This window comes from Charadrius vociferus, unplaced genomic scaffold (assembly GCF_000708025.1).
Source record: "Charadrius vociferus isolate BGI_N301 unplaced genomic scaffold, ASM70802v2 scaffold104, whole genome shotgun sequence".
NCBI lineage: Eukaryota > Metazoa > Chordata > Aves > Charadriiformes > Charadriidae > Charadrius > Charadrius vociferus.
Genome location: NW_009648255.1, coordinates 1323010 through 1344211, shown reverse-complemented (window position 1 = coordinate 1344211; position 21202 = coordinate 1323010). Strand labels below are relative to the sequence as shown.

At 38.2% G+C, this 21202-nt stretch overlaps 1 protein-coding gene across 1 annotated transcript; it reads left to right on the top strand.

Moving 5' to 3' along the window:
• Positions 1-619: 619 nt before the first annotated feature.
• DHX36 (DEAH (Asp-Glu-Ala-His) box polypeptide 36) lies at positions 620-19974 on the top strand. The gene is made up of 24 exons (XM_009884395.1): positions 620-735; positions 1559-1760; positions 2167-2205; positions 3414-3584; positions 4499-4578; positions 5536-5610; positions 5751-5917; positions 6499-6580; positions 7240-7380; positions 8641-8743; positions 10318-10405; positions 11290-11345; positions 11460-11524; positions 12033-12176; positions 12817-12934; positions 13594-13692; positions 14683-14856; positions 15136-15222; positions 16151-16234; positions 16329-16428; positions 16516-16606; positions 17984-18104; positions 18647-18799; positions 19789-19974. Exons 1-24 carry the CDS (start codon positions 629-631, stop codon positions 19972-19974), a joined length of 2733 nt encoding a protein of 910 aa, XP_009882697.1. The 5' UTR covers positions 620-628.
• The last annotated feature ends 1228 nt before the right edge of the window (positions 19975-21202 follow it).

Genomic DNA, 21202 nt, shown 5'->3' with positions numbered 1-21202 from the left:
GGGGCTGGGGGAGCCGGGGGGAGCCGGGCCGGCGGGAGAGGGCGGCCTCGTCCGTCCCTCAGGGATGTTTCCGATCGGGCCGGAGTCTCGCTAGGTTGAGAATGACATTGGAGTGTTAATAACGTCAAATCTGTCGGTACCACACTATTATCATTATTTCTGTTGTTTGGCTGAGAGAGTTGGGGGGTTCGAGCCCGGAGAAGAGAAGGCGAAAAAGGGGAGAGTTCAGAGCCCCTTCCAGTGCCTAAAGGGGCTCCAGGAGAGCTGGGGAGGGACTCTGGGTCAGGGAGGGGAGCCGTGGGACGAGGGGGAACGGTTTGACACTGACAGAGGGGAGATTTAGATGAGATATTAGGAAGAAATTCTTGGCTGTGCGAGTGGTGATCCCCTGGGGCAGGTTGCCCCGAGAAGCTGTGGCTGCCCCATCCCTGGAGGTGTTCAAGGCCAGGTTGGACGGGGCCTGGAGCAACCTGGGCTGGGGGGAGGTGGCCCTGCCCAGGTCAGGGGGTGGCACTGGGGGGACCTTTAAGGTCCCTTCCAACCCGAACTATGCTATGATATGCTGAGCACATGTTGATGAAAACCCTACTTTTCTTCTTTTTTTTTTTACTAGAGAGCTGTTGTTCGTATGGATGAACGCAGGGAAGAGCAAATTGTGCAGCTGTTGAATACTGTCCAAACTAAAAATGAAAAGGAGCAAGAAGCCATGTCTTGGTGGTCTGGGGATGAAGAAGGGTAAAGAGGAACAATTACTAATGCTTTTATTTACTTTGAATTGAACAAAGTTCCCACAAACTGGTAGGAAGATATATCAGAAGGTACTGACTTACAGTTTGTGAATTAGGTTAACAGATACCCTCACTTTTTTCTGCATGTGTTGTCAAATAGTTGGTTGTAACCATTGCTGTAAAACTCTCTTTCAGATTATTGTTGACTTAAGGATGTTAAATTTTTACTTAAATTCATAAAATCTTCTAATTGATCTGCAGGCCTACTGAATAGGTATATGGAATTTCTCAGCTCCCCTGGCCTCTGGAATTATTTTTCCAGAGGTGGCATTTGACTTCATTTTTCACTTACTGTACAGCCTTGAAATACTTTGTCAGCCTCTGTGAAATAGGGTCCATTCTTCACACTTACAAGGATGTTAAACGATGGCAGTGAAACGGGCAGCCAGGTGTGCTGCTCCGAGTGCAGTGAAACGGGGTGTTTGGGTCCCCGTTCTGCTGAGTGATCCGGCTCCGGGGCAGCAGTTCTGACAGCGGGTTAGGCGCTGATTCTCTGGAGGTGTTTTGTTGCTCTGTTACCTTCGTTGGGTACAGAAGAATATGTTACTTTTCTGGATACTGATGTAAAATTTTGATGGCTGGTAATTTTCAGCCTTTAATTGTTTTAATGGCATATGCCATATTCTCATTGGCTGACAGTCAAGTAACTTCTGGCTGTGATGTCTCAAACAGATTTCAGGTTTGTCTTGAACAGTTCAGTGTACTCTTCACAGTGGCCAGGCACATCTTTGGATAACCTTTGAAGTTTCTGTTCTCTGCACTTATTTCAGACCTACTCCAGAACAGCCTGCAAAAGTGAAACCAGATACTGAAAAAGCTCCTGTAAAACAGAGACCAGTCTTGGAAAAAACATTTCTTGATCGGGATGTGGAATATCTCTTTGAAAAAAATGAGCAAGATACTGATTTAGATGAGCAGCTTAAAGAAGACTTAAGAAAGAAGAAATCTGATCCTAGATATATTGAAATGCAGGTACGTTTCCATGTGTTGAGTAGAAAGTTTTTGATTGGATTTTTTTTTTTTTTAATTAAACTCTTAAAAACATAGTTTATGTTGTTCTAACAGCCGTGTATAAAGTTGTCGGATAAAACAGTCTCACCGTGAACAGGCAGTTCTCCCTTTGATCCAAGGCCTTGGTCTTGCAACCATACATACATACCTCTTCACGTACTGAACTGTTGGTTTTAAATAATTTTGCTAAATTTAATGAAACTGAAAACATGCGTGGAATTAAACTTATTTCTAGTGGGCCTGTGTTTATATAAGTATTAGCCTAACAGTTTGTCCTGTTACTTCACAGTTTAGCTTAGATCATAGGTGAAATCTGTTTCAGTGTGGAAAAGATGTTTAACGATACTGTTACTTCTTTTCCCCCCAGAGATTCCGAGAGAAACTCCCTTCATATGGGATGAGACAGGTAAATGTGTATTTCATTTCAAAGAATATGCGTTACTGTTATCCTGTTTTAAAACAGGAGGAAACAGTTGCATAACTGGGACTAACAGGAAACCTTTATGGCCTTTGAAGAAGCTGCTGAAGCTTCCCAAGTTCTGGAACTGGATTTGACTTCTTTCCAGCAAGTAGCTCACGTTCTGGGCTTCGTGACATGTACGAAGTTACGCTGGAGCTAGATAATAGTTGTGTCAGTAGGGGCAGCATTATTCATGGAAATGGGATTGAATGGTAGATACACTGAAGTACTCTTTTAAAATATAGGTCTTTTCTTCTTTCTCTGCCAGTTAAACTTCTGAAACGTTCCTAGTCACTTGGATTTTATGTAGAGGAATTGACCACTGCATAAATTATCATGCATTCTTTTTCTTATATATATAAAATTGTGGCCATTTGTTGAACATTTGCCCAATTTAGAATTTAATATAATGCAGATTAAACCTTCTTTTTTTAATCACGGACTTTATGGCTGTACTGCTGGCTGCTACTGCCACTAATTTCCCAGGCAGAACACAAAATCAGTGACAGTATGGGTTGTTATTAATAGATACTAATTCTTCGTTTGATGTCACCTGTACGGAATGGATGAGTATTCTGTAACTTTCTAAAGTTAATGTATTTGTCATAACGGGGTCCCTCCGTTTTGGTTCTTAAAATAGGTATACTCCCCGTTACAGTCCTTTGGATTGGGAGGGAGAGGCTGGGAGCGTAAGAAATATGTTACTGTCAGTATAAGAAATGTTAAAATGTTGTGCTGAAGATCTTCAGTTAGTACAGTCTTGCAATCCAACAGAAAATGCTTGTTTTCGGTCTCCAAAGATATCCAGAAGGCAAGTAGGGGGAGAACAGTCAAAAAATGTATTTCAGACTTTCATTTTAGTTATTTTATGTTGTTTTCATATCCCATCTTAAATATTTAAAACTAGTATTCAGATTTTATATGCTTTAAACCTTACACATTTGAAGTGCAAATGTGCAGAAATTACTTTGGGGTGATTTTAACTAAAGGTGGGGTTTTTTTAGTACTTGGAGAAAAAGATGAGTATCTGTTTCTTTAGTTGCTGCTGCACTTTCTTCTAAGTTCACCGCGCAGTAGCAGAGAACTGTCAAAATCCTTCTAAAATCTGTTTTGAATAATAATACAATAAATGTTTTCTCTTTGTTGGGAAACAGGAACTTGTAAACCTTATAAACAATAATCGAGTAACTGTGATAAGTGGTGAAACTGGTTGTGGAAAGACAACACAAGTTACACAGTTCATCTTGGATGATTACATAGAGCGAGGGAAAGGGTCTATGTGCAGGATTGTTTGTACTCAGCCTAGGAGGATCAGTGCTATTTCGGTAAGTGCAAATTGACAAACTGAGTTACTACTTGTGATTGATTGATTTATTTATTTTATCTGAGGAAAAATTACTGCCTTACTCAGAATCACTGAATGAAAATGTTTCTTACTGAGCATGAGGTCCGTGGGCAAGCTGGTGAACTGAGTGTACTATCTGCTAGATTATTTGGATTTAAGATCTGAAAAAATTCCAAATGACTGGATGGGTGCTGTGCACCTCTAAGAGAAACTCCTTCGCCATCACATGTACTCGTACTAAATTTAAAGCTCGAGATAAGCATTCAACCCATCGCAGACAGTGAAGATGGCTTTTGGTGTGTTTGTTTTCAGTCATCTTAAATTCTATTGCAAATAACACTTGTGTTAATATACACTAATTTGGTATTTCATAAGTTGTGGTCATTAATATTGAGTACTGGCACTGCCAGCCTTGTTTTTCCACAAATTTCATCATGGTTTATGCCTGTGACTTTAATGGATTTGGGCAGCACAAATGTGAATTGAGGTAAACGCTAATGTTGTGTCAGGCCCGTTAGAGGTATATTAATGAGCAAGAAAGAATTTGGCTTTTAAGTGCACAGTAGTTACTCTTCTTGATAGTTAAGTATCAAATGATGATAGAACCTTACGTCCCATGAGGAAAAGCTCGCCCCGCTGAAAGGGCGAATGTATTGCTAATGTCTAAATGGTTGTGTGCCTTTAGAATATCTCCTGGGTTGCAAGCCTGTTCTTGGGTCTCTGACAGGAAGCACTGTTCTCAGTGGAGGAGAAAAAAATTATTTTCAGGGTGTTTCTTTGTTGTTTACATAAATCGTGGTACTGGGTATTTCCTAGCTGAATCATAGGTCAGCCTTGTGGGATTTCGTAAATTCTTTTTTATTGCACTGTTTTGATTTTATTTATTTTCCTAAGGTGGCTGAGAGAGTGGCTGCTGAAAGGGCGGAAGCATGTGGTAACGGCAAGAGTACAGGATACCAAATTCGTCTACAGAGGTGAGAGAGTTGGCAGTTCTTGTGCATTGGTACACAGTAGTATCTGCTGTTAGTCAAGCAAGAAAATTTGAAAAGTAGTTTTTAATGTAGATGACTGCTTTTGTTCTGATATTTTTTTAATAAGGTTTCTGAAATTTAGCAAAAATTTTGAGTGCAATTATTGTATTTTATGCAGTGTGTAACGGTGGGTAGCACCACGTTGTACTTTGTCTAGTAAGTCCTTCTTTCAGCTCTTCTGAAAGGTTCTGCTGTAGATAGAGATAAAACTGGTGTCCCTAATCCATAAATTTCAAGGAAAAATGGAAAAGCTAAAGGAGAGAATGCTATAACCATAATTCTGGGGAAAATTATGTATTTGCTACACTTACCTATTGAGTAACCCCACTGGGATCAGGTAGTAAAGTCGGGTGCCTTGACAAGAGTCCATAGACCCAGTGCCATAGAGCAAAAGCTATTACATTTGGAGTCATCTCTAATTTAAAAAAAATATCTGAAATGTTACCAACAAGTACCGGAATCTCAGTTATTGTTGTGGAAAAACTGCTGTTGAGAGATGACAGCTTAGTCCTTTCAGCACTTTAATTTGAGTTTTAGAATCTCATTTATATTTTTCTGTACTATTTAATCAAGAATGTTATACTGCTCTGTATTTACCTGTCATCTGTGCTGAGCTTGGATAGCTACAAGAATTTGGGGTCAGAGGATCAATGTGCAAATGACAAAAAGTGGTGTCTGGGAAGTCAGGGCTTCTGTCAAATCACAAGTAGTTCATTCCCCATCAGCCAAAATGCTGCAACTGGGGCCTAATTCCTTGTTCCACCAATTGAACTGTAAGTGAGCAAATTAGAGAATGAGGCATAATGTCTGTAATGACTATCTGCATTTTGATTTTAAGCTTTTAAAGTACTTTGCAAAACACAGAAGAGAACTGAGGAATTCTTAATGTATCTCTTTCAGTCGGTTACCAAGGAAACAAGGTTCAATTTTGTACTGTACCACAGGAATTGTCCTACAGTGGCTCCAGTCAGATAAGTAAGTTTTTTCCTATTTAATAAAAAACAGAATACAATTATGAAATGACTTGACTACTGAGCTGTTTCTAACAATCTCTGCTCTGTTTTTTTTAAATTTTGCTAAAAACAAATGTTTAACTTCCTGTTGTCTTATTGTAGGCACTTGTCCAGCATTAGTCATGTAGTCCTTGATGAAATTCATGAAAGAAATCTTCAGTCAGATGTCTTAATGAGCATTATTAAAGATCTTCTGAATATTCGTTTGGATCTGAAAGTAATACTCATGAGTGCTACTTTAAATGCAGAGAAGTTTTCGGAGTATTTTGGTAGGTGAAATGCTTCCCGTGAATGTTCCTCTTAAGTAATTTAGGCTTCTACAGTATAATACAGTTCTCAAATTTTAGGATTGATTTTTATCAAAAGAGGTAATGACGTGAATTTTACAAATAGTTGCCAGCTGATGGAGATGCTTGTTCCCTTAATTTTACTTCATCGTGGCCATATGTTGCTTCTGTATTTGCTGTTCAGACATATCGTGGAAACAGTATCTCCAGAGTGTTTTCATATTAAGTATTTACTAATATTTACCATATTTCAGAAGTCATGGTGTGAGTGGGCAATCAGATTGAAGCCTTTAGTTGTTCAGTCTTCCAGCTTCATCCTGTAGCTGGGACCAGAAGAACATGCTGGAGAACAATATACTGCGTGCTACGTGTGCTTTTTTTATTCAGCAACTTTTATGTAGAATTGAATTTGGCATCTTCTGTGAGAATTTAAAAATAAACAAAAAACCCCTATAGACTTGGCAACTCTACTGCAAAAATAGCAAAGAACGTTTATTGCCTTTGTTATTTCAGTACAGTATTTTATTTGCTGTTTAAAAACTGAGTTATGCCATCCTCCACAGATAATTGTCCAATGATTCACATACCTGGGTTCACTTTCCCTGTAGTGGAATATCTTCTCGAGGATGTAATTGAGAAGTTGAGGTAAGTGTATTTGCTGAACACAGGTATAGACAGTATTTTGGGTGGGGTTTTTTGCGTAGTATGTCTTTTCAAAGAATATCATGGTATAAATTGCCCCAAGAAGCCGTGGCTGCCCCATCCCTGGAGGTGTTCCAGGCCAGGTTGGACAGGGCTTGGAGCAACCTGGGCTGGGGGGAGGTGACCCTGCCCAGGGCAGGGGGTGGCACTGGGGGGGCTTTAGGGTCCCTTCCAACCCAAATTGTTCTATGATAAATAACCTGTGGAAATATTAGTTGTGTTTTTCAACAGAAAACCTTTCAAGGGGTATTTAGAAGCTTGTACAGTACTTAAAAATGACACATAGCAACAAGGAAGTGTTGCCTTGAGGAGGGAAAAAAAATTGTCCTTTTCTTCTTTTGGTGTGGTGAATTTTCAGGCTACGAAGTCAAGCTCGTCTTTCTGTTTGTTCAGACTTTTTTTCCTACACGTTCTCATGCTAGAGATGGTATTTGTCTCTATAAGTAAAATTTCTTACAGAAAAGAAATTTAAGAATCTTATTTACATTGTATAGCTAAAACGCTGCATATTTTCCATAGTTTGGAAAGCTGCTATGCAGCTGGCTTTAAATGACTTTCATTTCAAAATTTAAAATTTAATTGTTTGTTATTTAAATTTAAAGGTATACTCCAGAAAACACAGACCGTCGGCCAAGGTGGAAGAAAGGTTTCATGCAAGGACATGTAAGCAGACCAGAAAAAGAAGAAAAAGAGGAAATCTACAGGGAGCGATGGCCAGACTATTTAAGGCAGCTGCGGGGCAGGTTGTTCTCAAGTTACTATTTTGCGTTAAGTTTTTAGACACGTCTCAACTGAGAAACATAAATTAGCGCTGTATTCTATTACTGTGCTTTTGTTAATGATGTGATAGTTACTGCTGTGGAAAACAATGATGGAATTGCCGGTAGAGTTGGCTGGCAACTTTTGAAGTGCTTTGGAATTACCACAGAGAATTAGCTTCTGTTCCATGCGAGAGAACTTACAGCTGTCAAGTCGCTTGCTGTTGATGTTGGTATTGTCCATTACAGTCTTCAACACGATGTCAGGCTTCTGGAGCTTTGGTCATCAGTTCTCCTCTGATGAATTCTCCTCTTTTTCTTTGAGAGATATCTTGCAATAATTTAGTCTCATAATTAACATAATACAAAATGCCCTGGGTTTAAAAAAAAAAAAAGAAAAGAAAAAAACAACCAAAATAACCCCAACAAAACAAAAGAACCCCCCACCCCCTTTTCCTCAGAATAGTTTAATATTCCTCCATAGCGGTTTAAAACCAAGCTAAATAATTTTGCCTCTTGAGCACCTAGTAGAGGTTGTCTACTTGAAACATTATTTGATTGCCAGCATTTGACTACTTTTGTAATCCAGGTAAGCTGTTTAATTGGATATCCTGGCTGATTTATTTCAGGAACAGCATCTTCCTGTTTTTCTCCTGTCCTGTTTGTCCTCTGCATTTTGGGACTGCCTGTATACCCAGCTTCGTAACAATAATGAATACAGGTGTCTCAGTTTTATCTTCCTTTTCTAAGGGAAAAACCCTCAATGCTGTGTTTCTGTCTGGCCCATCCCGTGCTCTGCTCATCCCATTTGTACTCCTCCTTCCCTGTTCCACTGTGTGTTTTGAATCAATTGGCAGTTTTTGCCATGGTGTTAGCTTTCATGAAAGCAAAGGGCTGAACAGATGAGATGCCTCCTCTGCTCACTGGGAGGGAGGGACACATTGAAGGGCAAACTCAGATTGTTTAGGTCCTGGATAATTCACGAGGAGGAGAAAGATGATGGAAACGCTTCAAGCGCAGTTCAGACACAACATGGTAATTCTTAAACTTACTCTTCTAAACTGACGAGAATTGTGCTAAACTAAATCTCAAGAGTACATTGGAGGTACAATAATTGAACAGTCAAAGAAATAAATTGAACAGTAGTGGGTTACTTAGATGTGTGATTGGAGAGCCTTATAGCAGAAACACGAGTGCGTGACTATGTCAGCAAGTCACCAACAGGTATGCTTTCGATGCCTACAGGTATTCAGCAAGTACTATAGATGCCTTGGAAATGATGGATGATGAAAAGGTCGACCTTGACCTTATAGCAGCACTTATCAGACACATCGTTTTGGAAGAAGAGGTACACTTCTGTCTCCTATCATCACGTTTTAATGATGTGACTGAATTGTCAGTGGCTGTTGGGTGTCAGAGCTGATAGTTTGGCTTGTCATACAGGTAGAAAGAAGAAGAATTTTTTATTTTGCTCTTCTGAGAAGTAATCAACAGCTTTAAATATCTAAGTACTATTTAAGCCCTGAGTTTAGAATGTGGTTAGGTACTATGTTTGTTGAAATGATGGAATAGAATCCATGCTTAAAGGGGAATACACATCTAAGCATTTTCTTGAGTAGGGGTTGTGGGTGTTAATAAGACCTATGTACATAAGAAACTTAGAAAACTTACAAATACATTTGATATGCTCATTTCTGGTGCCTTCTGAGCAGGGGGCGGGGGGAAAAGAGCCTGAGTTCTTCCACTGATATTAGGGATTGTCTCGTAAATAAAACAGGACAGATATCTGAAGGTTTGGGTACCGTCTGGATTCAGATTGCTGCAGGGGTTTTTGGATAAGTTTTTAAATAAGCCTTCAAATTAATTATACACCTTAGTTATTTGATGGAAAGTAATATAGTTACAAATTAAAATTTAACTTCTAGTTCTTTGTGTGACTGTGTGTGTTTATTAAAGGCAGTCTTTGTAGTGTGTACTAAATGTTACGTTTTGTGAAATAGCTGTGGAAAACTGTCTGAAAACCTCTTTAGCATACGACTAAATCTCTCTTAATTTCTCAGCAATAGGAGGGAGAGGGCAAGAGCAGTTCTTAGAGTTGATGTTCACTGCCTCATATCTGCACTGTGTGTTGGCTTTAATGCTTTTCTGCTCGAGTAATCCAAATATGACTGGGATGCTGTGAAGACTGAATTTTTATACAGCCTAGCAAAGGTCTAGTCACGTTTACCAAACACAGCTAGGAGACTCTTGCAACTTTCAGCTTGTCAAGATCAGCAGTCAATACAGCTGCATAGCTATACCCAAATATGCCCTACCTTGTTATGTAGTAATAACGTTATCAGAATATTAATGTCAGAAGGATCCTGTGCCTGCAGCAGAGGCAAACCTGAAGAATAACTTCTGTTACCATAGGTATAATGAATGTAGATTGTCAAAACCTGAAGTTATGTATTTGTTTCTGTGTTCAAAACCATCTGTGGAAGAGCTGACACCTTGGTTGATTCCTTAAAGATAATTTTGACTGTTAAAAAATATTAAATAACTTTATCTTTCAGTTGATAGATCATTTAAGCTGTGGTTAATGAGGATGAGTTGCTGTTTCATATTTTGTTCTTTCTGTGTTGAAAATTATCCATTAGTGTTTCTTTTATTTGCAGCTCAAATTCTTCTAGTGTTGACATTGCAGTGTTTAAAACACAGCAGGGAAAATATGTTTACAATAAAATTTTTATTTATTACGTTCAGCTAAATATATGTAGGGAACTCTTTTATAGAAAACAATATTATAAACTTTGTTCCAAATTTGAATCGGAGGTTTCAAATATCATCTATCCATCATATATGTGTTAGTGCGCCAGTAGCTGGTTCTTTGCCTAGCATATAATTAACCTCTTTTCCCTTCACTCCATCTTTTGTATATAGGACGGTGCAATTCTAGTGTTTCTTCCAGGCTGGGACAACATTAGCACTTTGCACGATCTCTTGATGTCACAAGTCATGTTTAAGTCAGGTAAAACCAAAATTTTACATGGGAATTCCAGCAGTAACGTTAGTGGCCAACTGTTAATTTTTGCATGTGGTTGCTGGTGTTGCACTGGATTTACTGGGTTTTTTTTCCTCATCTCTTCTCTCAAGATGATTGCAGTGTCTTCAGCATTTTTTGCACTTCTATGGTATTTTTCATTTGCTAATGATAATAACTCCTTTTTCTTAGTGTAGGAGTGAACAATCTGAGAATCTCAGACCTGCATCTTTTTCCTTTTGTCCTTTCTTGTAGCTATGATAATTTCCATTCAAAACTAAACTGTCTTCATTCTGTGTTCGGTTCCTCTTTTCCTGATTCTTCAGCAGCTTTTGTCTGCTGCTTTGCTGGTACTTCTTTTAAATCCTGTTTATTCCTAGAAGCTTTTTTAATAGGACACTAGAGTACTCTGTGCCTGTCTGATACACTTTAATTTGTCCTTTTGGCATAACTCATGTTTTCATCTAACTTGTCTACCTATGCTCTTGACTATTCAGATAGTTGTCTTAAAGTTCATATTGTGTACATTCTATAGATAAAGAATTTCAGTTTATTGAAAGACTCAGGAGAGTGTCAGTTTATTTATTAAACTTGAGCAATTTTAAGTAATTTGAGAATTTTAAAATTAAATATAAATTACTGTATATAACTCCATATATTTTCTCAAACTTGTCGTCATAGCATAATAAAAAATATTCCTTTATACCTTTTTACTTTAGAATTTGCCATTATCATACATGTACCTGTGAATTCTGAATATGAGACAGTATACTTATTTGCAGCTTATTTTCTCTGTTCTGCATAGTTGATTTTCCTGTAAAAGTAAAGTTTCTGTGCTTACACCATATCTTTTACTGATTTTTAATTTTCAGATAGGTTTATTATCATACCTTTACATTCATTGATGCCTACTGTTAACCAGACTCAGGTATGCATTTCTTATGTTGTTATGCAATACAATAACATTTCACAACTAAAAAAAAATTAATTAAGCATATGTTTGATTTTGGCAAACATATAAATGGGCCGTGGATAATTACAGGTTTTTAAGAAGACCCCGCCAGGAGTAAGGAAAATCGTGATTGCTACCAACATTGCAGAGACTAGGTAAATAGCTAGCTGTACAGACTGAAAACAGCCATACGTTTAACAAAATAAACAATAGTGGTAATCTAAAGTACAAACCTGTTTAATATTTCCAAAATATATGTTTTTGTATTTGTAGCATTCATTTATAACAATTTATCTTTAGAAATCTTTGTAGACTAAACAAGAGTTTTCCTTTAATTGTTTTAAACAATTAAACCATGGATGTTACTATAAAGATTCCCCGCTGTTGTGCATGATAAATCTGAGCTGCCTGTCCTCTCTGCAGGCTTCCTAACCGCATATGGTGACTTTTGCCAGACCTAGGAGAATAAGTCAAGCTCTTTCTTGAACTGCTTAGTAACGTAATTGTTAATGACATTCCAAACACATTTCTTTTTTATTGTTGGCTCCCAGTTTGGGAGGGGGTAAAGAGAGGCCAGAACCATTTCAAGATTTCAAAATCCTAGGTCAAGCTTGCAAAGATGAAGAGTTGCATTTTTTTCCCTCTCTTTTCTTTTTTAAACAGCATTACAATAGATGATGTGGTGTTCGTTATAGATGGTGGAAAAATAAAGGAAACTCACTTTGACACACAGAACAACATTAGCACAATGGCAGCAGAGTGGGTTAGTAAAGCTAATGCCAAGCAGAGGAAAGGTCGAGCAGGAAGGTAAGAATAATAGGGATAGTTAGAAAAGTTTTGTGATGTTAAGTTTCCATCGTCTCCGAGCACATGCTGCTGAAGACACTGCTTTGTTATTCATATGTTCAGAAGCAGATGCTAGCACAACTGTCTCTTGTTCTTATGGAAAGAATGGTTTCTTTGTCTTTCTAGGAAGCTGACTTAATTTGCGCTGCATTTAACTCATGAGTTTCCCTCCTCCTTACATAAGAATAAGTCCTGCGTTTTTTTAAATTTTTGTTGGTAGTGTGTGCCTTCACACCTGATTTATGAGGCTGTGATACATTAAAGTGAAAATTGCCTACAAATTAATATCACTTAGCTATATACCAATTTTTTTAAAAAATTTCTCTCCGTCTCAAAATACCTTGTGGAATATTTCTCTCTTGTTCAGACTTACGGTTCTTCTCTGGTCTCTTCATTACTCCTTTTGACCAGTTGATAGGAGGTCTCTGTGTTCTGCATGCCTTTTTCCTCCTGATGGGTCTGTGTTTCAGAAAGCTGAAATGGCTTTTAGAATTGAATACGTTTCAGTTCTAATTCCTTGAGGTGTTTTGGAAAGCTGTTTATAAATCATAATATCACGGTGTCATAGCAAAAATAATTGATTTCATCTAAATAATTCCAGAGTTCAGCCAGGCCACTGTTATCATCTATACAATGGACTACGCGCTAGCCTTCTAGATGATTATCAGTTACCAGAGATCTTGAGGACACCTTTGGAAGAACTCTGTTTACAGATCAAGGTAAGCACATGAATCTTCAAACATATTTATTATTTACTTTTTCCATTGGAATAAGAGGTTGAGAGATTAAGTTAATATAACTGTGACCCTAGGGTTGTCTTCACGTCAGAGTTCTGTTATACAGAAATACAATATACTTGGCTAATAATTGCAGCAACTTTTGCAAAATGCCTACTTGTATCTCAATGCATCAAACCCAAGAAAAACTGGATTGGCTGGTATAAATAAAAGCTGAAGTGTATTCACAAAAATTTGGACTGTGCTTCCTCCCCTCTCCCCCCAAATACCATTCAGTCAGAGGAGCTTCAGTGCAAATGCCAGTGAGTCAAGGGATATGATGTCTTAAAAACAATTTTACTAAAAAATAGTTTTAGAACCGATGCGTTTCCTTTTTGGCAGTTTGTAGCGGATGCCTTATGCATGCATAAGAAATACCATGTGTATGCATACTGAATGAAGACTACTAGATCCTTATGTTTCAGATTTCATCATTAATACGTTTCTGGTTTTGTTCTTAGTTTTTAATTAGTGAAATTCCAGCTCAAGCTGTGAATTATTCATGCTTTTTTAATTAGTGTGGTTACTGCTTACTAATTTTATGTAGCCATCTTTCTCCAATTGCTGTAGGTTTTCATCTTTTTTTTTTTTTTTTGTCTCAGATTCTAAAGCTTGGTGGAATCGCTTATTTTCTGAGCAAACTAATGGATCCCCCATCTCGTGATGCTGTAATGTTGGCCATAAATCATCTAATGGAGCTGGTAAAGTATTGCTTAATGTACAAAATTCTGTTTAGAATCATGTCACTGTGTTGTTTCTAATAAGACAGTTCTGATTGTACAGGTTGAGACATTTGCAACCCCTTATCGTATTGTGTAGACCCTTTATATATCTTCACTGAACAGAGGAAATAATTTCACATAATACATAACGTTCATCAGCTGCATAGAGTAGTTCCTGAGGAACTGCCTAAATTACTCAAAACATATACATGCACCTTGCATTTAAGTTTCTTACAGATACTTACTTAACTCGCTGCTTCTGTAACACCCTGCTCATCCACCAAGCCTTCCTATCCCAGTCACATTAGTGAAGAGCTTGAGATACTTTTTCTGTGGGCAAATGCGGTACATAGGAGAAAGTTCTTGTGTGTCATTGCCCGTTTGGTGGGGAAGGAGAGTTTAAAGGCACATTTGTACTGCTGACTTCTTGCCCTGGTATTATTTGTACAAATCACTTGTAGCAATAATTGAAGCATCTGATTTAGATGAAGGGCAGTATTTAGACTGACAGCATGATTCTATAAATGTTTAGATAAAACTAAAATTCACCTGCACATTTGGTGTTCCGGGACGATGCTGTATAGTAGCAAAGGGCAGAGTAAATAAAAACAGAAGTGATATTGAGGGTAAGGTAGAAGTCTAAAAATAAGCTTGATTAGGAGAATAGGAAGACGCTCAAGTATTAATAATTCCTCATACTTTTGTCCAGAAAGACACTAACCCTAGTAAATCACTGGAAACACAATTAAAGATGGTTTCTTGGCTCTAATTAAACGCTTCCATAACTTGCTTGATTGCTTTCCTACCATAGCTTATTACAGCTGGCTGCATTCTCCAGCTCTCAGGCTTTCCTTTGTTCTTTAGGTATACTAGAGAACCTATCTCTAGGTAGGCTATTTCAAGGAAATCCCATTTCAAATACTATCTTTATTTTTTTTTCCTTTTTGTTTTTTTCTTTCCTTCTGACAGAATGCTTTGGACAGACAAGAAGAACTGACTCCTCTAGGCGTCCATTTAGCACGATTACCAGTTGAACCACATATTGGAAAAATGATCCTCTTTGGAGCTTTATTCTGCTGCTTGGATCCAGTACTTACAATTGCAGCTAGCCTCAGCTTCAAAGACCCTTTCGTCATTCCTCTGGTAAAGTTTCTGAGGGGAGAATAACACATATAATTTTAAGAATCTCAGAAGGATATTGGGACTTACTGAGAAGTTATAGTTTAGAAGCACTTTAATCTTATTTTCATGTTAATTGCATTTTTATTGGTAAAAGATTGCCTTCAGATACTATAAAGTATTGTCTTTGCCTACAGAATATTGGATGTAGCATCCAAAGTATTGCTGTGTATATGTACCTTAATTAGGAAAAGGACTGGCATGTCAGTCATGAATATTTTTACAAGTTCTAACTATTCTTAGGGCAAAGAGAAAGTAGCAGATGCAAGAAGAAAGGAGCTGTCAAAGAACACTAAAAGTGATCATCTAACTGTGGTGAATGCTTTCACGGTAGGCATGTCTTAATGTTTGGGCTTTTTCTTCTAGAATTTTAATTTGAGTAATAGGGATTATTCTAAGTTTGTGCTCTGAAGTATTTCTTCCTTGGCTTCCACAGAAACATAAAACCAATCTAATTTGCATTTCTCTAGTGTTGAGCAATCTTGTCTTCAGGTTCAATAACCTAATTTCTTGTGGATAAGTCTGTGAAAGAGACAAAGAAAACATAATGTTACGGTTACCTTGCTGGAGGCATTAATTCTTGTCCTTCCAGCATCTGTGAGAGGCTGAAGCTGACTTCAAAAGTGTGGGAGATTTAGCTGTATAGTGTTGGGGCAAGAAGAAGAGGAAATAAATGGCCTGGAATGCCATTTCTACCCATGACTGTCAATAGAATCATAGAATGGTTTAGGTTGGAAAGGACCTTGAAGATCATCGAGTACCACCCCCTGCCCTGGGCAGGGACACCTCCCACCAGCCCAGGTTGCCCAAGGCCACCTCCAGCCTGGCCTTGAACACCTCCAGGGATGGGGCCTCAACAACCTCTCTGGGCAACCTGTTCCAGTGCCTCACCACCCTCACAGTGAAAAACTTCTTCCTAATCTTTAAATCTGCCTCTTCCAGTTTATAGCCATTCCCCCTCATCCTATCCATACATGCCCTAGTAAAAAGTCCTTCCCCAGCAACAAATGCAATTCTGGCAAACGTAGCTAGATTTCACTCCTTACCACGGAAAAGGGAAGGTTTTGATTCAAAATGTTAAAGTTTTGTTTTTCTACTCTGTGCTACATATATATAAACAAAGAGTTCAAGGGATTTACTTTCTCTTTCATAGAGAAAAATAATTATGTGGTTTGTTGGCCACTAGTTTTTGCTGCCTTTAATTTTTTTGGTATGTGTTCACTTACAAATGCCTTTGAACTATGATTTTAATTTTTAGGGCTGGGAAGAGACTCGGCGTCGTGGTTTCCGAACTGAGAAAGACTATTGCTGGGAATATTTCCTGTCTTCAAATACACTGCAGGTAAGATCCTGACAGTTTTTAAAGGAGGATTATGTCTGCGGAGAAAAGGGGAAGAGCACAGCATCCTTCTGGAACAATTTTTATTATTTCCTAGATGCTGCATAACATGAAAGGACAGTTTGCTGAGCATCTCCTTGCAGCTGGATTTGTGAATAGCAGAGACCCCAAGGATCCCAAATCTAATACCAACTCAGGTAAACAGTGGAAGGAAATGGACAGGTTTCTGATAGCTGAAGTCTCAGTTTACAGCACTGCACTGTTTACTTTGCTGTCTTCTACAGATAATGAGAAGTTGCTCAAAGCGGTCATCTGTGCTGGTTTATATCCAAAAGTTGCAAAGATCCGTCCAAGCTTCAGCAAAAAGAGAAAAATGTAAGGGTTTGTTTTTGTTTACTGTTGGTTTTTATTCAAAGTGTTTTCTACATTAGGTGATTTAGCACAGTGAAGCAACGGCTTGAGTGCATGAACGAATCTGTGTAGCTCAATCACGGGCGTGGGTTGCTTCATTTGAGAAGGGTAGATGAGAGCATGGGATTGTTGATCTTTATTGTGCTTAGCAGTATCTGCTTAACAGATACCTGCTAGTCTGTGAAATAATTTGTGTAACCTCATCATGCCATGGATAATGTTACAATATATCAATAACACTGCTGCTCAAAGAATCCTACCATCCTCTTTGGTCTACAGCAGCAGTTGAAACGGGGTCCTTTCTTATTATTTGGCAACATAGAGTCTAGAAATTCCAGTCTGTTGATTTATCACTACTTATATTATCAGGCTATTTATTCTTATCAGCTATTACTCACAATATCAGTATACTCATCAGGATATAGACATCCTTCTTTATGGACCTGTTTTAAGGCAGAATAAAGGATTGAACACTTGGATCGACTTCTCTGGGTGTGTAATGTTGAAACAGCAAGCTAGGGGCAATCATTATGTCTATAATTTAAAAAACAAACAAACAAAAAACCAAAAAAACCCAAACAAGCAAAAAGAACCCCAAGTGATTACTTCTATGAAAGGAGTAAGAATAGGTAGTCAAAATTCTACCTTAAATTGTGTAATTTTGATCCATCTGTAGCTGATGCTGTTAGTCAGTAGATTTTCCCTTTTAGACCGAGCCCAGTGTGCGAAGAGTCACCTCAATGCAGTAAGTTTGCAAACCTGATGGAAGTTACCGTGTTGCTGTATCTCTGCCGCGTGGTGGAGCTGAGTGTCAGCCCACCGCCCAGGAGGGCTCAGGCTTACCATCCACCAAGGAAGAGACTTGTTACGCCAACCGCTCTGCTGGAGACACGCTCCCCCCGCTGTTTGGGTTCCAAACACCGAACTCTCTGTTTTGCAAAATACTTCTGCAGGCAGGGAGTAGAGAGCTCAGGGATCCGCACCCAAAGAATCAACGTCTCCGAAATGTGGGAAGGAGGAGAACAGTTGTGCTTCATACGTATTGTGCTTGGTTTCTGCTTTTTATTGTCTGATGGAATTATTATGTTATTAAGGGGGGTAAATTCGACAAAGAATTCAAACTTCTTAAATGCAGAGAGGCAGCTGTCTAAAAATTCACACTGTAGATTTAGTTGTAATCTTTAGGGAAAAGATTTAAAGTTTCTGTGGACATCCTTGTATTTTTGGAGTTTAGTATGCTAGTAGAACATTGGAGGGTTTTATTAACATGGGACATGGTTGTGCTAAACTTTCAAGATCTTATTTCGATCCTAAAATAAAAACTTTTTTTTTTCTTTTAAGGGTGAAAGTTTGCACCAAGACAGATGGCACAGTTAATATTCATCCTAAATCAGTTAATGTGGAAGAAACAGAGTTCCATTATAACTGGCTTGTGTACCATTTGAAGATGAGAACTAGCAGTGTATGTGAAGATTTATATTTGTGTAATTTATTTTTGTAGCTCTTTAACAAGGTTGGATCAAGGTTCAAAAGGGATGTGAACAGTGCCTTTGTTTGAAGCCTTCCTGTCTCGGGTGGTTCTTTTTACATGCCATCAGATTTTGTTCTTTGTGATATTTGTGGAACAATACCACCAGTAACTACTGGGTTTTTGTGGTTGGGATGTTTTTTTTTTTTAGGGGTTGTTTTTCTTAGGGTTCTGGCAATAACAAGTGTAATTCTTAAATTTTTTTTTTTTATTTCAGTCCAGTGTAACACTTCTGAATATGCTGAATTTTTTTTTCTCCAATCGTTACAGAGTAGTTTATTTGATTTCACTGCTTTGTGTGAATGACTGTATTTGGGACCATTTTTGCTCCTGTTTAATTTGATTTCTTGTGCTTTTCCAACTGTGTTGCTTCAGATGTCTTGCTAATTTATGACTGAATAATTATCTTCTGGAATTCTATTATGAGTCATTTAAGGTGCTTTGAAGGGTGATTGGACAATTTTGTCTTCTTGCAGATTTACTTGTATGATTGTACAGAGGTGTCTCCATACTGTCTCTTGTTCTTCGGAGGAGATATATCCATTCAGAAGGATAAAGATCAGGATACCATCGCTGTGGATGAATGGATCGTTTTCCAGTCTCCGGCAAGAATAGCGCACTTAGTTAAGGTGACTATGTTTAAGCATAATGTATATGGAAGACTTAGTTTAACACTGATTCTTCTTAGAGATTTCTATATTTGATATGTACCTACTGATTTTTCACTGCAGGGAGATAATAATGTTTTAAATGTATTCCCAGTAAGCAGTTCAAGTACACAAAGTAAACAAAAGAGATTTACTGAAGGTGTGTAGATGCATGCAAGTTAAAACACAGTAGCAAAAATAACAGTCTGAACAGTCTGCACCACATGGTAAACTGGGGAGAAGTAAACAGTAATGTACTCCCGTATGTTTGCCTTAAGAGCAGGCAGTCAGATTTATTCTGTTTGTTTCCAATGTAATCGCCTGACTAAGGAGAATGAGGCTGTGTGTCTGTTGAGGCATCAGCAATACGGTGGTGATGTTCTTGTGCAGCTGGTGCAGCCTCTGCTGAAGAATTCATGGGGATATTGAAAAACACAGAAGCTTCAGAGAAGAGTCCTAGGGTGAATATAAAGGATTTATAAACGCCTTTCGACGAGCTTATTCTCTGTAGTTTTCCACAGCAAAAGCTGTAGGAAGACTTGGTCAGTCCATGAAATGTCCACATGGATATGGAAATATGAGGATGGGGCTCTTCAGTTAGCAGTAATAAGTTCCAGTGGAAGGTGGAGCTGAATAGTGCTTTTAGTCAACATTAGATCCTAGAAATCATATCTGACTTTTTTTTTTAAAACCCAAAATATTTTTAATCCTGAAGTAGTCAGCTAATGGATGTATAGGCTGTCAAAGGCCATTGCTTCCAGAGATGGTCATCTGTCATAAAAAGTGAAACTGCTAGTCTTTGAGAAGCAGCTTTGGATAGCAATGTTGAAATGAATTAATAGGAGAACAGCAGGTGTAAAGATTAGAAGAACAGAGGGCCCAAGGGATTTGAACTTGCTGTAGTAATGCTGTTGCCCTAATTGCCTGTCTCTTTTCTTTTTTCTTTGTTCATTCGAACAAACTCTTTGCAGAATTTAAGACAAGAGCTTGATGATCTTCTACAAGAAAAAATAGAAAACCCACATCCCGTGGACTGGAATGATACTAAATCCAGGGATACAGCAGTACTGACAGCTATTATAGACTTAATCACAACACAGGAGAATGAAAGTGCCAGAAACTATGCTCCACGATTCCAGAGTGAACGCTATAGTTGACACACTTTCATCTGTATCGATAAAGCCAACATACTCAACGTTTTTGTTTCTTTTTTTTTATGGCATTTATTTAGCTAGAAGAAAAACTTTTTTAGGGTAAGCTGGTAATTCCCTCATACTGAAGAGCAATTACTTCAAAATAGTTGGTAATATCTGTATATGCATGGTATTCTGTGTTCAGTGTAGCTTTTTAAAGAAGAGAAATGCAATGCTAGCAATGTTAGTTGATGTATGGTTCTTGTCCTGCTGTAGCTTTTTTCTTTTAACCCATGGGGTAACAGATAGATAATAAAAAAACCTGCTAAAATACTGCTTAATAATACTTAAACTGTTCTTGCTATTGGTAGAAACGTCTCAAAAGACTTTTTTTTTATTGGGGTGGTGAGTAATTATACTTACTATGTTATTCCAGCTGTGCAGCAGTCTTCTCACCAACACTTCCACAGAAGGTAATTATAGCTTAATTAAATTAAACTTGAAAACACTTGTTAAATTTGTACTGTGGGAGGAAACAATCTTCAGAAATACTCTCCTCTTCTGCCTTTCATCCCATACAATTAATCTTTCTTCACTTTCTGTGCCCGTCCATCATCAGTACTGACTAAAACTTCAGATTACAGGAAAGAAGGTTAGATAAAAGTCATGGTGGATACACTTTAAGGTTGCATTGCATTCTATTTTTTCTTTTTTTTTTAAACAGTTCATGTATGAGTTATAGTATTACATTAAAAGTCTTTCCTTTAAAGTGTTACTTCACCTGTTCTTAGTTCTTAATGTTTTGAATGTCATTCTGTTTTGAATGCTGCCAACTATGCAAGAACACTGTTCAGGACCTCCAATGGGGTGACTAGTTTGAGAAACACTGTTTTGCTCAAGCTGCTGCTTCCCTTAGGCCCTGGGGTCTGGGTTTGGGGCCGGGCTCTGTTCCCCAGTGCTGGGGGCAGGAGATGGAGCTCAGACTGAGTGCAGGTGTTAGGCTTTGGAATTAGGCTCTGGAAAGTGCTGGCGATTTACCTGGCAGCCCTTTTACCTGCACTTTGCAGCTGTGGCTACGATTATTTCAAGGTTTGTCCTTGAGGAACAAAGCTCTCGCGTCTCGTCTTGTTTGCCTGGAAATGTCACCTCTCTCCCTTCTTGGGTTTTGATGTTTCTTGTGTCTTGCAAAAAATTATCTTGACCACCAGGCTCGGGAGGATTTAGGAGCCTTATCCTGAAGAAAACAGAACTA